Source organism: Bactrocera tryoni, chromosome 4 (genome assembly GCF_016617805.1).
Source record: "Bactrocera tryoni isolate S06 chromosome 4, CSIRO_BtryS06_freeze2, whole genome shotgun sequence".
In the NCBI taxonomy this organism is placed as follows: domain Eukaryota; kingdom Metazoa; phylum Arthropoda; class Insecta; order Diptera; family Tephritidae; genus Bactrocera; species Bactrocera tryoni.
In genome coordinates this window covers 11,397,111-11,420,071 of record NC_052502.1, presented here as the reverse complement: position 1 = coordinate 11,420,071, position 22,961 = coordinate 11,397,111, and the positions used below count along the sequence as shown (strand labels likewise).

General features: G+C 39.7%; 1 protein-coding gene across 3 annotated transcripts in view; it reads right to left on the bottom strand.

Moving 5' to 3' along the window:
* The window catches only part of LOC120775407 (glutamate receptor-interacting protein 1), a 68,107-nt gene that overhangs the window by 2,233 nt on the left and 42,913 nt on the right, over positions 1 to 22,961 (bottom strand). For all 3 annotated transcript variants that reach the window (XM_040105571.1, XM_040105572.1, XM_040105573.1), the window contains 5 exons: positions 12,981 to 13,250; positions 10,711 to 10,901; positions 10,232 to 10,521; positions 7,643 to 7,806; positions 325 to 1,621 (listed from right to left, as the gene is read on the bottom strand). In XM_040105571.1, coding sequence (XP_039961505.1) covers positions 325 to 1,621; positions 7,643 to 7,806; positions 10,232 to 10,521; positions 10,711 to 10,901; positions 12,981 to 13,250 — 2,212 coding nt within the window. The remainder of the gene's footprint in view (positions 1 to 324; positions 1,622 to 7,642; positions 7,807 to 10,231; positions 10,522 to 10,710; positions 10,902 to 12,980; positions 13,251 to 22,961) is intronic.

Below are 22,961 nucleotides of genomic sequence, written 5' to 3'. Positions count from 1 at the left end.
CGGTTGAAACCTGCCGGCAGGTGACTAAGTGACGAGTAGTGTTCTGGCTATTAGACTTTATAGAGTCTCGAGTCTGGTCGCAATGACGGTAGTCAATAAAATAATTTTCCTAGAAGGCAGTTCTTTTAAGGATGCAAATAACAAAACTTAGCGAACATAGTCTCGATGTTGAAGGGTCTTAATGCTAATAAAATTTTCTTTTTTAATAACATGAATTATTTCCTGATGGAGACCCACGATAAAAAATATAATTTACCGATCTTAGATAAGAAAAATTGAGCCTCGTTTGGAAAACTAACATACTAAACCATTCTTTCAACTCACCTCGCATAACGATCCAAATCGTAGCCGGTAAAGTCTTGATAATTATTGTCCTCATTGTCCGGCAGCTCTGTGGTCAAACTCTGTGTATTCTGCGCTGCAAACGAGCGACCCATCGCGGACGTATTGGCACTCCACGTATTGCAGGGATGTGGATGATGACGCATTTGCACCGACTGCAGACTACAACCATCGTCAATGCCGGCGGTATTGTGGTAAAAATCTGATTGTGGCGTTGTCGACTTCAAAGACAAGCAATCATTGAACTTGGACGTGACATAGGCGGCGGTGCTGTACAAATCATGTTCACTCGGACTGGCCGGGCAATTGCTATAAATGGGATTTGGCATTTTCTGCTGAGCATCGAACAAGAAGTCCGGCAACATAACACGCTTCACTGTTAGAGTGGTGAAATCCATAGCTGATGGACTCTCCTTCAGCAGTGAGTCCACATTATAATGCTGAACGGGATGATTGTCCACCGCCAAAAGTATATCGCCGCCACGTAGTGAGCCCGTACGATGCGCCGGACTACCGGGTTTCACATCGGAGATAACAAAACCACCATGACTAGAACCATTTACGCTAATACCCAAACCGGATTTGCCAGCGCGCAACAATTTCACATTGTACACACCGCTCGACGGCACCACTGAATCGGCCATATCGATTTCGATCTCCAATTCCAACCAATTAGCGGCCGCTGATTGTGTTGACTTCCCCGACTGCACCGTACGATTCTCGCCCAACAACTGCCGCATCGTCTGCACATCCAAATTGTACATTTTATTGATGGCCACAATGCGATCGCCCTTCTGTATCGAGCCGCTACGATCGGCCACCGAATCGGCCAACACTTGCGCAATGGTCACGGCGCGTCCGCAAGCGGTCGTCAGCCCGAGCACAATGCCAGAACCCTGGCTACAGTCCAGCAGAACGGGAAACGTTTCGGACCGACAAATACCAATAGCGCTGGGATGATGCAGTGTGCCCACCCCCACGCCCATACCGCCAACGCCAACGCCAGTCGTTGAAGCGCTGCTGTTCACACCGGTGCTGCTGCCGCTGGCGCTGCTGCCACCGCTGACATTGCTCGCTGTGCCGCTATTGCTGCCCGTGCTGCCGCCGCCGTTGCAACTGCTCGCCGCGCCACAGCCTCCACCACCAGCGCCGCCGCCGCTGCCTGCGCCACCTCCATCTAGGGGCAGCGAACTTTTCCGTACAAAGCGTTGTCGCTGCCGTGACTTGCGTGACTCCAGCGTGCTGAAACCATACTTGGGACTGCCGAGCGTGGTGTGACCTAAAAGCGCAAATGTGTGGAAAATGTATGAAACGTGAAATATTGAATATTGTTAACAGACGCGCGCGCCCGTGTCTGTGTGTGTGCTTGTGCTTGTGTGTTGAAGAGTGCATTTGATTGAGGGGGCACGATGAGTTGTGAGTTCTATGGCAGTTGAGTGAAAGTTCTTTTCAGTTCATTTCCAAGCAACAAGCTTGCTGCCCCGCGACGCTATTTTTAGCGACCCCATCAATATTGTTTAATGGAAATTAAGTGCTCACTCGCACGCGCTCACGTTTATGGGACTTTAAAGATTTGCAGGCCTTTTAGCTTTTTACGCATTTCATTTCACTTTCGGGAAGATTTCAACCAAACTTGGTGCGCCATCAATGAACACCCATATATATATATACGTACACACATATATACATATGTACATACATACATACTTACATAAATGGATATATGTACATATGTAAATGAACTTTCTAGAGTTGAATCGAAAAAGCTGCGCGTTCTAAAAATTCGTTAACCAATAAATATTTCAATAAAAGCGGAAAAACAAATCTCTTCCATGTAATAATGTGTGAGAGTATGTGTTTATGCTTGTATGTGTGTAATGAATTTATTGGAGTTGTTAAACATATTTCCACGATGATTTTATGTTGTTCTATCAAATCCCTACAAGTCAAAGGGTTTGCTGCACATACAACACAGACTTATACATACATATGTACATATGTATATACATACAAAGAAACATGTATACTTCCTACCATGTATCCATTTGACACCTTTAAATGCCCTTACAATATCTCCCGATTGGTTCTATATGACCTTTCCCTAAAAGTTTAAGTTGTTTTCCAATATCTGTCTCTTAAAAATATTTTATGTTGCACTAGATTTATAGCATTCCGCTTGAAAATCATGTATTTGGAGTATCATAAGTTTATTTTGTAAGATATTATGTTCTTATGGACCTTAAGCATATTTGTATAACATTTTTCAGGAATTTTGAAGCACCAAAAATACTACACTAGACAATAGACAGATGATTGAAATACACAAAAAAATTTGAAAATTTATTTTAATCTGTAAAATGGTTCAATGGATCTTTTAACAGATAAATCAGATAAATTGAAAAGTCCCCGGTCAACCATATTTAAACACCCCTTTGGCCTTCAAAGGCGATACTGTGATTATAGCGCCTCTCCAACTCTTCGCTACCATTTTAGTAGGATTTGTCCTTTGCTTTAAAATATAGTATGTCTCAGTTTCGGCGATCACCTCTTCAGTCGTCGAAAACTGTATATCAGCGAGTATTATTTTCAGATCTGAGAACAGATAATAGCCACTGGAAGCCAGATCTGGAGACTACGATGTATGCGGAAGCAATTCGAAACCGAATTCTTGGACTTTTGGCAACATTTTCACTGATCTCTGACATGGAGCAATGCCTTGATGAAACAGCACTATCTTTTTCTTCAAATGCGACCGTTTTTCGATGATTTCGTCCCTCAAACTATAGTACTAATGATACTATATAATAATCACTGCTGGTTGTCCTTTCTTTTTTAAGGTAGTTAATAAAAACTATTCCATCCGCTTTTGGGCGTCCACTGCTTTTACCGTTTTCGGTATTTATTTCATCATGTCTAAACTTAGCTTACCAATGCTTGATAATTGATATTCCTGGTGGAGTGTCTGCAAACTGATCATCAAGCCAAGTTGTTGTTTCAATTTATATTTTCTCCTTCAAAAATCAGTATTTTATCAGCACGCGAAATTCCTTTTTAGCCATTTTTTCACAATAACAAAAGTTGCTTCACTCAAAATTATTCCTTTGAAGATCGGTTACTTGAATTATACACAATTTACAAGTAGTTTGCCATGTTATATTGAACAGACCCCAAACAACATTTGCATATCGTTCAAATTTACTACTAAAAGAATTGTTTACTTCGCGCGCTGCGTCCAATATTCTGCAAACAATATCACCCAGCTGTGTCAGGAATTTGACCGGCAATGGATTGGTTTTGCAGCACGTTTGCTCGTCGGAGACATTATTGCTACTGTGGATCAGGTTATCGAAGAAGACTCAAATAAGTCCAACCGCCATCTCGTGAAATAGTTGGAGTTGTGTCCATCCACTTTATGGAAAATTTCACGGAAGAATTTTGGCTTTCGGGACTACAAACTCCAACTCGTGCAAGAATAGAAACCGAACTTTGATTGTCGCGCTTCGCGCCTTCGATAAATGGTGCCAAAATGAGATGGTCACCGATCCAAATGTTTACAAGAAATTTTTGTTCAGTGATAAAGTATAGTACATCGATAAACAAGTTAGAGCTATGATAATCCAAAAGAAATTGTTTGAACGTCGTTAACTCCTCAAAAAGTCAATGTTAGGTGTGCTCTATGGGCAGAGGGAATCATTGGTTCATACTTGTATTTCTTCAAAAATGAAGACGACCGTAATATTATTGTCGATGTGGAACACTATAGAGCCATGATTTACAACTTTTTCGTGCCTGAATTAAAGGATGTTGATGTGGACCATCTTTCGTTCGAACATGATGTCAGCTAACGAAATCATCAAGTTATTGTAGCAAACTTTTGGTGAGACTCACATCGTGGGCCTGCCACGTGACTCCTATATCGTGCGATTTAAGACCGATGGATACTTTTTTGTAGGGTTATATGAAGTTGTTTATGTTCACAGGTAGGCCCCAGATGATTGAGACCGTGAAAAAAAATATTAGGCGCTGGCATACAGTCCTAATTGATGCAAAAAGTGTTCTTAAACTAGACCTCACGACTGGAGTTTATTCAAATCAGCCGCGATAGTCATTTGGCAAACCCTTACCTAAATAATATAACTGAATTTTGGACCTGTTTTGAAAAAATTTTGAAACGAGAGAGCCACATTCTTTCTTGCTTTAATTTTCTTAAAAATTTGATAATTTTTGTTCTTTCTTGAGAGATCCTAAAAATCAGCTAATTTAAAAAACTGTTAAAATTAAAAAAAAAAGTGAAATAATTTACAATTTACTTCGATGTTTCCTCCGACGAAATGACGAAAATAAGACAATTTTTATCCGAAGCTTAAATAGTTTCACTTTAGTTCTATACAATTAGTATGAAAAACACTAAAATTCTTAAAAGTTTGTCGGAAGTTTTAAGACCTGACAAAGTGTTTCAAGATGAATAGATCTAAAAACCAATGATCTCTCTTCCCCTCTCTCTCACACACAACTTATGTCTCTTTTTCCTTCTTTCTCTTTCTTTGTTTCCCTCTCTCTCTCTCTCCCCATCTTTTCTCATTGTGGAACACTTTGAAAAACTCAGAATCAGGAATCCAACTTATCTTCTCTCGCGCGAAGTTCCCACCAAAAACAAAAAATACTGCCAACTCCACTAAGAGTTTTCCGCAATAAAGAAATCGAATTAAGCGAACGAACGTTCACGAAGTAACAACAGATTATCAACGTAATAATTACAGTAAATTTATGCTTTTGATTTGTAAGTGGCACACGGAAATGTAATAAAATTTAATAAAGTCCCTTAATCAAACACAACAACAGCAACATTTGTTGTTGCATACCTCGTTTGATCAAAAGAAATGTGTTTTGAAATAAAAACTTAAAAATAGCAAATGGCTTTATGCCACAGTGCCGCTTGTCACACTCGAAGTGTGTCTCTGAGAACTTAATCCGCAGGCTGCTGCACGGCTATATGTACCACTGTGTTTACGGTTCCCTACGCAAGCCAATTTGTTTTTATATGTGTGTGTATGTATGTGTCTGTGTGTTATTTTATGATCAGCAAATGTCACAAATTCAAATTGACATAAGTCAAATTGCGGCTGACAGTGGCTCCGCCAACACTTCGCTTTACAGGTCTTCGGCGCAGATCGTTTTGATGTGGGCGCCATCGCTGTTTGCGTGTTTATTCACATTTTTTAGCGTTTTCATATTACTTTCTGTTTTATGGCGGCCGCCAATTGGTTGTATACTGGCTGGTAATTTGGAGATTATGCGTTATTGGAACCACAATTCGCATGCGAAGTACCGCGATGAGCGCAATTTTATATGCCCGGAATATGTGTGTATGTATTTATGACTTGTAAAAATATGTTTGTTTCTTTTTGCTGTCAGTACAATTATATTTACTGCTGAAGATATGTACTGTAGCCCGTAAAAGTGTACAATAGATTGGTGCACACTGCGTATGAGTAATATCAGGCTTTAATGCGAAATTTTGTTAGATAATACCGGAAATAGTTTGTATAAAAGAAATAATATCTACAGTTAAATAGATAACCATAATACCCTTCGCATGTGCATTTCATTTAGCATAAAAGGGTGCAAAAAGATCTTTATCTGGAATTTGATTGCTCAGCTGGTATGACAGGTACATATGTATATGCTGTGGTGGCTCGATCTGAACGATATATTCGGATATTGTAGCATTGTCTTGGACAATATTCCATGCCGAATTTCGTAAAAAACGCTGGTCAAATAAAATTTTTTTCTATACAAGAGCTTGATTTTGATCGCTTAATTTGTATGGCAGCTATATGCTTTAGTGATCCAATACCGACCATTCCGACAAATTAGTAGGTTATTTGTGAGTAAAGGACGCGCGGGAAACTTCAGATCGATATATCTAAAGCTATTATACAAACGGGCATACGGAAATAGCTAAATCAACTCGGCTCGTCATGCTGATCATTTAAGGCGCCGCCAGAGTTCGGTTTGGCGATTCCACGATTCAAGTGATCCGGTAAGAAGTCAAAGTGTGTGAGGATATCTGAGTGTTCAGATACGCGTTCTTTTAATAACCCAGATTCTCTGAGTCTAAAAGCCATTTTCACGGCCATACACCTGCCGGCGATGCCTACGGGCATTAAGTTCAAAATGGCTTTGAGTGCCATGGTTGAAGTGAACCTTAGCGCACCACACATGCTGATGAGCGCCACCCGTTGAACACTCTCGAGTTTCTTTGCAAGTGTGGTCTTTTTTAGAGCCCGCCACCACATTCCACCATAGAACATAATGGGCTTGACTTTGGTGTCATAGAGCAATCGATGCCTTTTTGCTCTCTCTTCGATATTCCGCTTCCATGAAAGATTGCTATCCAAGATGAGCCCTACATAGTTCACTGTATCCGCCGGCTGCAGGCAGATGTCTCCCTTTCTTTGGTCCTGAACGCTGTTAAAATGATCTTCCAAAAAAAATGGTACCGGAAGGGAGTGCCCTCATTTTAGCTATATAGTCTCTCTGCATTGTTTCTGTGAAGTGTCTTAAATGCATTTAAAAAAGTAATTGTTGCATTGTCCTCTCGCTTTTTAAGTGACAGATCACCGTATAGATGATCTCTTGAAATTTTATTCAGTAAGTAGATAGGTTAAAGTATTTTCTAATTTTCGGGCATAAGAAAGTTCAAAAAATGCATCGCTCTTCAATCGCTCCACCTTCTTCTCCCGTCAAACTAAAATTTATTGCGAAAATGTTTCAAATCTGCATCTCTAACCCCGTAACCCTTCATTCAAGAACAACTCACTTTTTGATCGTCCATCACTTAGGCGCCAACCAACGCACGTTACCGCAAAATATTGTCAACAGACGTGCAACATTACGCCAGCGACATGACAATGCCATTGTTACTTGTCACACGACATGCAAATGTCGCATAAATCAAAAGCTTGCAACACTTTGTTTTTGTAATTACTCGAAAACACGCAGCGAAGAACGGAGCATTTGTAAATTTTGGACAAAATTCCAGCGCCGAAACTCACTATTCTAGAATGCGAAAAGTTGTAAGTACAACAACAACATGATTATATGTCGACAAGTCGGCTGCGCTCAGCTGTCAACGCTGACAACCAGCGGCGAAAAGAAAAAGCAACAACTTCAAATCCAGAAGCGAAAAGAGAAATCACAAGTCGCAGACACAACACGCGTCCATGCACTGCTTCGCCCAAGCACTGTCTCTAACGGTATATAGCACACCATATTCGTATGAGATGTGTGAACGTACCTCTTCGCGTCAACGCGTGCGCCGGCATAATTTGCATCTGTGTGTAGCCGCGTCCCGTGTTCGCGTCCAACATTGTCATCACCTCGTCCGGACTGTAGGCTGAATTCTCGATTATGGTGTCGTCGATGGAGAGCACTTGATCACCCACAGACAAGGCGCCACATCTGCAATGGAAAACAGAGCTTTATTTACATATTTGCTGGAGGAAAGTCATATTGTAAAATAGTTAAGATTTCAGAGAAAGGGATTGAGATGTGATGAACCAACAGCTGGTGGTAGGATGAAAGTATAGCGGATACCCTATTGGACTAAAAACACCTCATACCTGCTTCTATGAGCCTTCGTTGTAATTTGAATAGTTATCCTGTGAGTTAAACGTTTTCTCAGACACCACAGGAGACTAAGAACAACTTTGACACTTCAAATAAAATTGAATTGAAGATGACCAAATCGACAGTACAGGGTTTGTCCGGAAAGTAATAGGACTGGTTTTCTTCCGCCGCGACTGTACTTTGGAGCGTGCACGCACCGACTGAAGTCAGTAGAGGGCGTTTCTAGCTAACGAACGAGCGGCTGGTCAGTTGTCTCTGAGAACCTGGAGAGTCCTGACAAACATTTTCGCGTGACGTGTTTCTGTGCGTGGTGCAAGCCGAAAATGCAACGTTCGTTAGAGCAGATGTAAGCAATTAAATTCTATGTGAAACTCCGTAAATCTGCGACAGAGACGTTTGGTATGATCAAACAGGTTTACCCAGATGTTGCTTATCAAGAAGTGGTGTGTTTCGGTGGTACCAGACCTTTTTGAAGGGCCAGGAAGAGGTCGTTGATGAATGAACAAATCCAAAGTGAAAACAATGCTCATTCTCTTTTTTTGACAGCAAAGGCATAGTTTCTCCTGGACAATCCGACAACGCCCATTTTTACGTGGAAGTCCTCAAGAGACTCAAACGATGGGTCAATTGTGTCCGACAAGAAATCACAGCCGAATGGAAGTTGCACTACGACAACGCCTCGCCTCACACCGTCTTTCTTGTAAACAGCTACCTAACCAAGACTGACATCCCAACGCTTTCGCAGCCGCCCTACAGCCCAGATGTGGCCCCTGGACTATTTTTGTTTCCTTGCCTGAAAAGACCGATGAAAGGCAAGCATTTTGAGACGACACAGAGGATCCGGTTCTCAAGGCTATTCCGGAGAATGCCTTCCGTGACGCCTTCAATGCGTGGAAATCGCCCTAGAAGCACTGCATCGACGCAGAATGAGCCTATTTTGAAAGTCTTTAAAGAAATGTAACGATTGGTTCAATAAATCTTTTTAAATCGACTCAGTCTTATTACATTCCGGACAAATCCTGTATTCCATGAGTTAGCAGAAAGCAGAGCTGATATACAGGCCTAGAGCTCGCTGACAGTGAGCTCAAAGCTCGTCAAGGAGTGACCACTGCGGAATCGACGGAAATTGTAAAGCCGGTGAGCTTGCAAGATAAGGCGTTAGAGCTACGGCTATGCGTGAGCTCAGCAAGCGTTGGTCAGCAACCAACACTAGTAGAGTTGCGAAAGACTTCTGGCTCAGAGTGGATTGTGAAAGGTCGATTAAACTACAAGCTCTTAACAAGGCGCACTTCCCATAATGATAGGTGTCCAAACTGGACATTGTCCCATTGGCACTCACGCATTGAGGTTAAAGATTCTGAAGGCCGGAACTTGTCGAAGTTGCTATGAGGAAGACATCAACACAGTTTTTGCTCCACTGTTCAGCTTTTGTCAGGCTAAAGTTCTGACGCATCTGGGTTGTCATAGGTTTTACGAACCCGGTGAATTGGCTGGAATTTATATTAGCCGTGTCAATAAATTTGTGACAAGCTCTAGTTTTGTCGATATGCGACGGACTTTTTGATATATACCTAACAGTCTGGGCATCACAATAGACAAGTGTCACTAGCAGGCCAAGTGGCATTAGTCGTGTATTGACGAGAAATCAGCCTATTTACCTGACCTAATCCCACTAATTCAGTCTACACGACAGTGAGTTTTTTTCAGGAGTACTTCGAGTAAACACTTTATATTTTGTGGTTCCATTAAATATGCTTCGATTTCGCCTCCCTCGTTAATGCTCTTTATTCGAAATATGATCAAGCGGCTTTCAGATGAGAAAAACGCTGAATTATTCGGGTTTAAGCGTTCCTTCGATCTCTGTACTATCTTAGATTAGACCACTGACGATGTAGTTATCACCACCAACGCCCGACTATCGGAATACATACATATATACTCGTATTTCATACCATGGTTTTTAATGCTTTTCAGAACCCCTCAGTTGTAATATTTAAGTTGGAAAGGAGCTGGTGGAATTTGTGAGTTGGAAGAGGGGTACTAATACCTCGGAGAAGACTCTCACGGCTACTACTAAATTTTCACTAGCAGGCACTGACTTTTGTCATTAACTTCTGATGAAAAGAATATAAATAACATCAACATACGATCCGATTCCACTTTTGTGAAGACTCTTAAAATTACTATTAGTGTGACCCCCTGTTTTTATTATTTTGAAGAAAAATCTTTACCCACTACCATGCAATCAATCACTCACCTGTCCGCAATACTCGCTGGCATTATGCTCGCTATATAAACACCCGCCGCACTGACCTCGTCGATTTTCGTATGATCCATATGACTAGTCGCCGGATAGTTGCACAACACCAGGCCCAATTTATCATTCATCGGACGGTCGATTTCAATTAACAGCGGTCCCATCGAAAACTCAACACTCTGCACGACGGACACATCATATTCGACAGTCAGATTTGTATAACCGGAAACGTGGCCGCCACACTTGATGATCTGTTGTGCCTCAGCCAATGTCTTGCCAATCAGTGAAAGCTACAAAGAACATTAGAGCAAAAACCGAAAACAAACTAAAATAAAAACTTTCACGAGACCAGGTGGAAATTGTCAAGCGCAACGCACAAACGACAGCCACTACACGACGCGCACTCAACATTTGCCACTATTTTTATAGCACATATCATATACATATATACATTTGTACATGATTGACGAACAACTTACATTATCTACACGCAGCAGCCGATCGCCCGGTTTGATGCGTCCGGTCTTGTAGACGGGTCCATGCGGTCGAACGTGCGTGACGATCAATGGAAAATCGCCGCCGCCGCGCAGCGTCAGCCCCAAGCAACCGCTCTCACGTTCCACAGTGATCTGCGCCAATTTCGATGTGACGCACAAGCTATTCTGGGAGACTGCAGCGAGTCGAAGAATCGCAATTCATTCAATTCGAAATCCACATAAACAAAGCGTTGCAGCCCAGTGCCAGACAACAACAAGTGTGTTTCGGTGGCGTTGAGATTACATTCAATTCCGTTCACAAGTGTTGGCACATCGATCGCCATTGTTGGTGATTCCGGTGACGATTGATTTGATTCGACAGTCGATCAGACGCGGTGAAAATTCCATTAAAGACAAGTGACGACAGATCGGATAAAAGATCGAGCAGCGAAAAGTAGCATTGTGGCGATCATCAAGGAATTGCGCAGAGTTTCAGTGGTGAAAAGAAGTTGGAAAGAAAGAAAGAGAAAAACAATGTGTTTAAAAAACTTTTATTTTGTATTTATGGGTATTATATTTGTAAGAGATCTTGCTATTTTTCTATTCGACCTGTTTCTTTGTCTTCGATAACCTCAAAATTTTTGATATTCCGTACAACACTTTAAGTCAAACAGTCTACAATATCTCATCTCTCCTACACAATACTGTCAAGGTTTTTCTTTCCTATGTAGAAATATAACTAAGCGTACCTTCTAGGCACTGTCCGAACTTATTCACACGGTTAGACGGAACATTTTACTAGATGCCAGCGGCATCAGTTGTTCGAAAGAAAATGAGTTAGTATCATCTTAGCACTTACTCCTCGAATGTTTCGCCTTTGCCAGATCAAAGCTAAAACACCACAGATCTCATACTTTTAGGCATCCAGTTGAAATAACGGATATAGAAATAAATCACCTAAACAGCCTCTGACAGATTTTATGGCGTTTCGCCGTTAGCTGATATCCCACTACACGAGATTTTCATTTAGTTTTACAAAGGATTGTACATAACAGTCTCAGCGTGTTCCCACACCATGCTGAGGAACCAGCCATCTAACCTAACCTACCTCGCAGAACGATTTATAAACCGATTAGCTTTTAACACTTAGGTACTTACCATAGATAGCTAGATACCTTGTGGAAAATAAACTTTTCTAAGGATCATCTACTAATATCCCGAATTATATCCCAATTTGATTTTGAAATTGACCTATAATCTGCGGGAGCTTCCTATAGTAGAATAGAATAGTCCTGGTAACCTCTGAATATAATATGTTAGATATTTCTACATCCTTCGAGGTTTTCATTGTTCGAAATAGAGCTTAAGTCTTAGGAATCAAGAGCAATTTAGTGGTCAATTGTGAGACGATCTCTTCATACCACAGTTCCTGCAGTAAACGCCGATCTGACCCTCATCAAAGTAATGTTTACACTCAAAGAGTTGAACAGATTAGGAAAATTGTGTTTTAGCTAGCCTGGTTTGAAGGACTCTGATTCAGCCTTTCTTGGAAGGCTCTTGCAACTTCAAAAGTTCTCGCATTGATCCAAGAAATCGAAAAAATAGCTTAAAACCCTCCAACTGCTCAAGAGTAGATCACAAGTAGGGAGCAGATCTCCCAAGATCTCTTCAGCGAGTGCGATATTTTACAAGGTTTCATTTCATATGCTTATTTGTACTATAGTTATCCCTAAGAGTATTGGATCTTATAACATAAGTTAGTCTAATACTTAAAGAACTATTCAGAAACTACAAATGGCGTAGCCTTGGACGAAGTCTACTGAGTACAAAACACTTGATTGTTACTGGGAGTAAATAATGCTGTCCGAATATATGTTTAAATCCTTAAAAATTATTCTGTACTATATTTCCAAAGTAGTTATTTGTCTATGAATTATCTCATTGTCATTATATATTGTATGTGTAATTCGCCAAAACCTAGAAGTCAGCCCTATTTTGGTCTTCAGTCCATATTTGAAAAGAAAAAAGTTTAGTCAATCACTTTTCAAAAATAAAAATCAAACAAGTGCCGTCTAGACCCCAACGCTCAACCAAGGGTTAATGTTTTTATACAAATGTTGCCAGCAACATGTTGCTCAGCTGTTGCGTTTGTAAACTATGCATTCGCAGAGTGCCACATTGCGGCGAGTACTTGAGATTCTCATTATTATTTACATTTACAGTTTGAAACAATAACAAAATATTGAAAAATATTAAAACAACACAATACTCACTGTATTCGGGCAGCGAATATTCGATTTCCACCACCGCGGGTATGTTGCGCGCATCGCCGGCCGCATCTCCCGAATTCGAGCCGTTGTTTCCAGCGCCTGTGGAGCCGTCGCAAGCGCCGCACAGCATGCTCATGACGTGTTGATTGCTCAGCCCAATTGTTGAGATGCCGTCAATTTGATGAATACGATCGCCGGGCGCTAGAAAGTCCGCAGCGTGACCCAGTGGACTGAGCGCGCCGATAACAGGTGGATACGATAGGTCGTTGCGTTCTACACACCGGCACACACACACACACCCCAAAGGCCACGTGTGAATGCAATTGATGTCGAGGCGTTTTCGATGAATGAAACGTCGTTGTGTGCATATGCAATGGAAAAAAGAAAGAAAATGGGAGAAAATGATAAATAAATAAATAAACAAAATTGCCAATTAGACGGTGAAGCCGTAAAGAAACGCTGCAATTTGTGGTGGAATCATTAGAAACGCACCGATGCACTGATTGTGGCGAATTGTGGGCAGCCGATTGTACTTAAGAGGCTTATATGTGTGGGTAAGTGTATTTATGTGCGTGTGTGCTAAGGCTGCTGCGTATGTTTATTTATTTAGCAGACAAGTGTTGCATTTTTATTGCTTACACACATACACAGACAGACACAACGATATAAACATATATTTGAAAAAAAGAAAAAAAAGTCTGTTGTGGCGGCCTGATCGCTATAAAAATGCATCGTTAGCTATAAAATATAGGCACATAGTTGTTGCTTTTGTTGTTGTTACAATTTTAGCCATTTTTAATGCAAGCATTGAAGTGTTCAATAGTTGAGCCTATAAAATGCCGCGCACCTTTATTAACGCTTCAAATTACATACATACATACATACACAAATACACTACATATACATATATACATGGATATATGTATATATATACATATATGTACATATGTGCCTGTTAATGTGTCCGCTCTTTGGTCATACAACTCAAGCACCGCCGTTTGGCTATTACGTGTGACACCTTTCGCTGCGTGGCTGTGAAATTTGATTATATTTGTGCGTAGCGAAATAAATTTTCATTTCCTCCTGCCACAAATCAAGTCATTCATGCGACCGAAACGACGTAGCCAAATGGCCGAGTGCCAAAGAGTCGTATACAAAAGTGTACACACACACGTATCCATGCGTACATATGTATATATGTATATGTAGGGATACGAAAATACTTACAAGAAAATTACGAGCATACAAAAAACCCTTTTCCGAGGTAAATGTTGCTCAACAACAACTTTCTAAATATTTCCCTATCAAAAGAATCCTATCTTAGCAATTTCAATACCTCTGTTATCAAATTTGAAATAAAATGCTCCTCTTCTTCTGCTTCTCTTAAGGCTGAATACATCACTGAGCAATATTACCAAGCTGTTTGAGTAATATTATTCGCACTAGATTTTAAAGGACACACCTACATAATTTGAAATTGAAAAAAAAATTAAGAATTATCGGAATGAGCTGAGCAAAAACGCGTTTCGTACCCAAAATATCCACCAAAATCATTCGAAAGGACTAGCGAGAGATGTCGAGCTCCCTTGCCATATCTCTAAAACTTGCCTGACGATTTTCTATCACCATATCCTTCACTTTTTTAATATTTTCATCCGTTGAAGAGGTTGAAGGTCGTCCAGAACGAGGCATGTCAAGAGATCGTTGACCGTCTTTGAAGGCCGTGGACCACCCTTAGGCTTATGTTGCGATAAAACTGAATCACCATAAGTCTTTTCCGTTATTCGCAACGATACCACATATGAGGTTTGGTTAGAAATGAAAAATTTGAGACAAATTCCTTTTTCGATATTGAAAATAGTAATAATGGACAGTCCTACCAACTTGGAAATATACATTTTTTTCAAATGTCATTTACTCGATTATTTTAAATTACAATTTTCGGGTACTTTTTTGCCACAATGTATTCTGAATATAGTTCTCCATACAAAGATCTACAGGATTTTTTTTATTTAATCCAGGCCAGAAACGTCAAATAAAATTCAAATTGACTATATTGCCAATTTTTCATTTTTTTCGTATGTAGGTTCGTAGAATGACAACGTCTTCCAGTTGAGGTTACATCCAGGAGAAGCTGCAATCATTAACGTAGTAGCTTTTTTAATATCGTCGAAGATCGCGTGTAACTCGAAAAATATTTTTTTTTTTTTCAAAAATGTTACTAAACAGTTTGGAAATGTACTAAAACTATTGATAGAATAGTTGTCTTTTGTTTTTAATTCCCAAAGAGCCTATCTTTTAGCCTGTCCTACTATTTTTTTGATAGACCAAACCTTCAATTTATCTTCGAAGAATCGTTCGTCCATGATCTAATTCATTTTGAAAACAAAATCACTGCTGAAACCGAAAGTATTCTTCATAAATGTTGGAAGGATTCTAGGCCGGGCAAAGTGACTACCACTAGGAGTACCGAGGATAATGAAAACGAGGGTGTACAAAGTGTACAAAGCACCAAAAAAACATACAAAATGATTTTGAATGATTGTAAAATTAGATGAATAGTGATAGCTGATTCTCTAAAGATCTCAAAAAAAGGTTTGGTTTAAAAAAATGGTATGAGAAAGCTCTGTGCAATGTGGGAACTGCTCAATCAACAATCGAGGCAATACATCCTATCTTAAATAAATGAAAACGTTGACATATTACACGAATTGAGCTTCGAATTGCTTCTCCAACCGCCGTATTTTTAATTCTCCCAATGTTAGAAAAATCGACCTTCTTCCTCAGTCCTCAATATAACGACCGTTGGGAAGCCGTATACTGAGATCTATTTCTAATCAAAAATAACAACAAATCGTACAACAAAAAAGGTGTCGAAAATTTGCAATATCACCATATTCTATCCGAATGGTAACTTCTTGGGTAATAAAATTCAATTTTACCAAAAACAAATATAAATTTTTTTCAAAACGGTTTAGCCCGCCTGGTATAAAACCTAAAAACAAGTATACTTCTACCTTGCTGTTTTACATTATATACGAAAAATGAGGTCTCCAGGAAAAATTTTATACTCGGAAACATGATTTCCTGCCACGAAACATACACCACTCTTTTTTTGAGGTGCCCTATTAGTAACAATTGTTCCACACTCAGAAGAAATGTGCCTCAAAAATATGATTCGAGTAGATCGGCCTCGAGTTGTTGCTTTTAAATGCAACACTTTTCGGGATCAGTGGCATTCCTAGTGACTCCATTAGATTCTTTGGTGAACGTATGTTTGAGCAATGTTTTCCTTTAAAAATTAACAATGAAGATATCCAGTTAAACTAAAAGAGAGAGTATGTGATGACTTCGTTACCGGCTTCTTTTTCTCACTTTCTATGTCCCTCTCTTTCTCTCTCTTTAATTATACCGGTCTACATGATTTATTTGCTCTTTTTCTCTCTTCATGTATATTTTATACCAGTCGAAATTATTTATACCACTTGGTTGTTCGATTCGCTACTCTCCAAAAATTGGCAAAACTATCCATCGTTCGGCTATCAATACTTATTTAGATAAATTGTCTACCTATACCCTTTCTTTTCAAGAAAAGGAATTATTAACCTCCCTTCCTTTGTACTTACTTATGTACGAGTATTGAACAAAAAACAGATCACCGCAGCGTTAGCCAAAATTTGTAATGTTTCAGACAGTTTCTTTTTTATAGCCATGATGTACATATATACTTACACATATGTATGTATATAAAATGTATGTACATATCCATCCAATATCCATTTAAATAATATAGAAGTATGTACATATGTATTTGCCGCAACTGCTTCCCCGCCATATCAATTACTTTGGCGAAGCAATCAGCATATTCACACATACACATACACTAACAAACATTTATCCGCTGTAGCAACAATAATAGACCAAATGTTGACAACAACCACAACAATAACACATGAAAGTAGTCCAAAGTTGTCATTGTCGCATAGCAGGAAATTTGGCTGCCCGCCTCCATTATTTCCCCACAGCGTCTGCTGGCCTTCTTCATTACACGCTGTCGAACATATGCAAATACTCGCAAGCTATTTTCCTTTTGCTGTTAATGTTTTTCTTTCGGCCTTTTCGCTTGTTTTTATTTCTACAATATTTTATTTTTCGCTTTGCTTTTGGGATTTTTTTCTTGTTTTCAATTTCTTCAATTTGCCGGCGAACGTCTGAGATTCCTCATGCGGCTATCCAACATGTGGTGATTTCGGCAACAATGTTGACATGCTTGGATACGTCGCGTCGCGTCGCGTTGTGATTGTCTAGACTCGAGACTCGAGACATGCGGTCAATAGCGAGAAGACAAAAACAAATCTAAAACAAAAAAGAAATTGAAATGACTTTTTTCGCTCTTCATTGCTGCCAAGTCGCATTCTCAGCGCCGCCCAGCTGAATCTTCTGCCGCGCCCGCGCCAACTGGGCATTGCCAGCGATTATCAGCGCGACCCTCACCGCCCGCTGATCTGCGGCGACCGCAATGACAGTGGCAACTGCAGCGTCGTCGTCATGTGGCGTCTGTCGCTAAGCATGCGGCGCTCGGCTTTCAGCTGCTGGCGCTCTTCGCCGCCTGCGCGAGATTAGAAATCTCGCTCGATATGATTTATTTAAGCAGCCAGTTTAATTTATGACATTTCTTAATCAGTTATAAGCTAAATTGTATTGTAATAATTAATGCGCTCATAGCCTAATGCTTGAAGAATTCAATTGCATCATCGGATTTTATCAATCGCAGAATTCTTGGTCGGATTTAAAAGATGATTTAATTGGTAATAAAAAAAACAAACGAATGTGCGGCAGTGTTCTCATAAAGTATGGGCGTTAATGATGTTCATAAATATATACATATGTATGTATGTGTATGGATATATAAGATACTTCATAATACTTATGTCGGATTTTATGGTCACGAAGTCGAGGAATATCTACTTAAATAAATTTACAAGTTCACCTTCATATTAAAAATATTGGAGCATTGTTAATATAAAACAAGAAAAAACGTTAACTACGGCTGCACCGAAGCTAATATACCCTTCACAGGTGCATTTCTTTTAGTAACTATGTGTTCAGTTTGTATGGAAGCTATATGCTATAGTAATCCGATCTGAACAATTTTTCGGATATTACATTGTTGCCTTAGAAAATAATCTACACCAAATTTGGTGAAGATACATTGTCAAATGTGAAAGTTTTCCATACAAGAACTTGATTCCGATCGTTCAGTTTATATGGCAGCTACATATATGTTATAGTGGTCCGATATCGGCCGAACCGACAAATGAGCAGCTTCTTGAAAAGAAAATGACCTTTGCAAAATTTCAAAAGGATATCTTAAAAACTGAGGGACTAGTTCGTATATAAACAGACGGACGGACGGACGGACGGACAGACCGACAGACGGACATGGTTAAATCGACTCAGCTCAACATACTGATCATTTATATATGTATATACTTTATAGGGTCTCCGACGCTTCTTTCTGGGTGTTGCAAACATCGTGACAAACTTAATATACCCTGTTCAGGGTATAATATCGTATAGGTATACATATGTACATATATGGTATAGGTTTTTGGACATGTGGTTTTCAATAAGGCAATATTTTCTTCTCAGCTTTTCAGCTTTTACTTGATTTATGCTCGGATTAGGTTAGATTAGCTTAATAGGTCGATTCCGAGGAGTATCTCACTTGGGCAGCCCAAAACGCAGGGCGCCTCCTAAAAACTGGATCATAAGACCTCTACAGATTGAGCACTTTGAGCCTATCACAAACTTTTTGAGGCGGCTATTATTAGTATCGGCTATGGTTCACCTAAGGTAGGGTTACCAAGATATTTCAGCCTCAGTTCTGCAACAGCCGGACATTGGAGGAGAAAGTGCCTTGATGTTTACACCCCACCCTCCTCCATACAACTTTGAAAACTAGCGTCCAGTTAGATTTTAAGCCTTACCGCAGGAATGCCTATTGGACAGTGTCTAGTAAGAACTTTTGCGATTGCGGCAAGATCATTTTTGCTCAGGGCAAGTAGCTCAGTAGATCCGTTCCGTTATACTCTAGGCCAGAAAGATCTCGCGGTTACACAAAAGCAGTCTCCAGACCTTCGGAACTTATACTAATCTAACACAATAACGTAGATCGTAAAACCAGCTGCATGACTCCTTGACCGTACGCTGCAGTTACGTGGGTATGATGTCATCAGGACCCGGGGACTTGAAGGATTTGAACGAACTAAGCGCCCAGGTAAAGTGACATTCATGCAAAAGTTCCAAGAAGGCTCCCCCAGTGGCACTTCTTCAGCGGATTAATTTAACGAATTAATCCATCCACTATCGCGCGTAATAATTGAAGCTATATCCATTCATCTTAAGGCAGATTTTGCGAAAGAATCTTGGTTTGCTGGCTTATAAAGTCTCTAAGCTCGTGCAAGGATTGAAGTCGAACGACCATCAAACACGTCGCACGTTTGATGAATGGTCCCAAAACGAGGTGACCACCGAACCTAATTTTCATAAGAAAATTTTATTCAGAAAAATTAATCTAACTTCCGGATATCTTCAAACTGTAGTTGGCCATAATGTCAACTGGGAACGTTAGTGAGCTGAATAACTTTTTCGTGCCTTAAATGGCGTATGTAATGTGGACGACCGTTGGTTCGTATACGACGACGCTACATGCCATACACCCATACACCCAACACAACAATCAATTTATGGAACGAAAGTTTTGGTGGCCTCCAAAATCGTGCGGTTTAAAAACCCTAGGCTAAGCAGATAAGCCACAGACGATTAACGCCTTGGAAGAAAATATTCCGTGCGTTATTCCTGACACACGATCCCGATTGCTGCAAAAAATGGTGGAAAATTGGCCTCTCGGCTGGAATTTAGTCGAGCCATCCACAGTAATCTTCTTCTTCTTTATTGGCGTAGACACAGCTTACGCGGTTATAGCCGAGTTAAATTTCCTCATCAGACGCTGTTTCGGTCTTTTCAATTGGTGGTGTTTTTTACGTGGGGTCCCAAACCCAGCGCACAATCTTGGGGAGAATTTTTCGCCTTTTCACTTTAGCTCGCCTTCACACGGATGTTTTTTGGCTACTCAGAGGGTACTTGGTCTAAGAACAGAAGTCGTGCGCTGCTTGAGCCATTAGTTAAAAAAATCGTTTCTGGCCACTACCAAGTGAATGGCACTCAGAGGATTTTACTCACTTGCTCAAATCATTTTAAAACATAATGGCAGACCCTTTTCCTTATAATAAAGCTAAGTTCTTGACCATAACATGAGTAATATGTGCGTTTCATTTCCTCAAGAAAACAAGATGCCTAAAAAAACTATTCATAAGTTTCTTCGATTCGCCACTTCTTTGACAATATGTTTGAAATCTCCTCTTTTAATAAAAATAGTATATCAGTGTGAAAAAAACATCACAGTTATTCAATTAAATGTAAAAGTAGAGAACAAGTTGAGAGCTCATTGAGGTGGTATAAACGCTTGCTATTCTCTCACAAGTATCTTCAGCTTATACCTGTAGTCTGTTCGATTTCCAACTTTCAAAGGTTTTTCGAATCGTGAAAATATAGCTCTGAATCCTTCAATTGACTGAAACTTTGTCTTGCTACGAGTATTAGTTCTGCTGTTGATTAAACGAGCCTATTTGAAGTACGGCTGTTGTTTGTTCGATTTACCGCTATCTAAGATAGTAAATCAATTAAAACTAATGTATTTTTCAAAGAATTTGTAAGGCTTCATCCTCCTTTCAAAATTACTTAGAAGAAGGTGTTTGAAAGCATAACCAAAACGTCCTTACTGAGCCATTAATCTTTCTGACTGGAACTCTTTTAATATAAAGCAGTTTTGAAGTTCACAGTACAGGGACCTATCGCAAAATAGTGCATAAGCGCTTGTTGATTATTTCAGAAATATTACTTAAAATTTAAAGCTTTTTTCGGGTATTTGAAACTTTATTGATACAGGCTTCGCGGTTGATAACTTTTAGCTCAATAGTGGTTAGCCTACCAAGATTACTATTATATTGGCATTATCATGATAATCCCCAAAGACCATAGACCTTAAAACATGCCTGGGATCCGACGATTTGTCATATTATATTAAATTCTTTTCTTGAAAAAATTGATTTGTTCTTCGCGAAAACACATGTTACGGAGCAAGACACCCAATTAACATTCGCTTAAGTGTGGCGAATTTCAGAAATTTATGCCAACAATAAATCACCGAAGAGTTTAAATGAAATTAATTTATATACATATATACATACATTCATATAAACAATTGTATATGGTTGGCGGCATGACGACGATTTCTGCAGAAATTTTAAATGCTTTATGGGAAAGCTTCATTAAATGGGATTTGCGAGACTCACTTTTAAACAGCGTCTATAATGTATATGTACATACACTAGCCTGTGTGCCTATATTCGAATATACTGGGTATAATGTGAAACATTTTTAATTATGTGTGCCGTAAGATAATATTTTCGAAATATTTTTCAACTTTGATGAAATGGAATATTTTTAAAGCTGAACAAGATAAGATTTTTAGAATTGTCTAAACAGAAATGTTGGCTTTTAAAATTCCAATCTCTTTTCATTAATTTTCTTCAATTTGCCAGGAATTTGGAGAGTGACAAAACGAAAAGAAAACTGGATTAAATAAAATATCAAGCAAATATAAACTAGAGTCTCCATTCTAGAAATATAAGATGATGATGTTAAACGACTATATTGAGATATCCCCTCTCTCCGCTCTTTTATTGATATTCGACTATGTATCTTTGTTGTTGATTCATTTGTAAATTTTAAACTAGCAGCTAGCAGAGAAGTGGCGAATTGAACACGATCACTGTACTATATTAGGCAGTATTTATAGCCAATCGAAAAGATAGTTCAAATATAATATCGAAATATTTAGTAGAGTTTCTGGAACGTTCAACGGGCGGCAGTCATCAACATGTGTAGTGCATTAAGGTCCATTCCAACCATGGCACTTAACGTCATCTTGCATATAGTGCAAGCCATAAATGGCTATGAAAATTTCTATCAAGCTGAGAGAATCTGAGTTTTTAAAAGAACACATTTCTGAACACTCGGATATCCTTACACACTTTGACTTCATACCGGATCACAAGGATCGTGGAGTCGCCAAACCGAACTCTGGCTGCTCCTTCTCTTCCCATCTATCGACGAGGGAGTTGTGGATGGGAAGAATCCGTTGGAGGAGAGGGGCAGTGGGCTTCTTAACGGATGGGTCAAAGCTTAAGGGAAGGTTGGTGGATGGGTTTACTGTCAGAAGCTCTCTATCAACTCCACCTTCAGATTTCTTGACTATTGCGGTGTCTTCCAAGCCGAGGTTGCAGCCATTAAGGTAACAGCAGATCAACTACCCCGGAGTGTAGCCACCTTCAGAGAAGCGACCAATCACTCAGCGCTGGGTCATCAACCGTAGATGCGCTGTCACCAAAGCCTTTTGCCTCATGGTCGATTGCAAGATATCTGGTGATCTTTTTGCCCTCAGTAAGGCTAGCTTCTGCCTAGTAGTGGGACTTTTAACAGGCCATTGCCCTATTAGGAGCCATTCTGTAAGGTTGGGGATCTTACCAGACGCCATCTGCAGAAGCTGTATGGAAGAAGATGATCACAGTCCACGTGCGATTTTTGATCAGTCATCTAACCTGTCGCCCTAATAGAGTTTCTGACTCGAAAACAATTTTAAAGTAAGTCTTAGAGAGCAACCAAAAACCATTTCATATCCCCCATCCGGAAATTAGTTCAGGAATAGGTTCTTAATTTTCCACTATCTTGGTATAGTAGGGGGCTAATTATCACCTATAACTATAGATTAAAGGAAGAGTCACTCACCGTCTGCTGTGATTTAAATTGGGAAGAAAGTGTTAAGAAAGTACTAAAATTATTTCATAATTTTTTAAACCA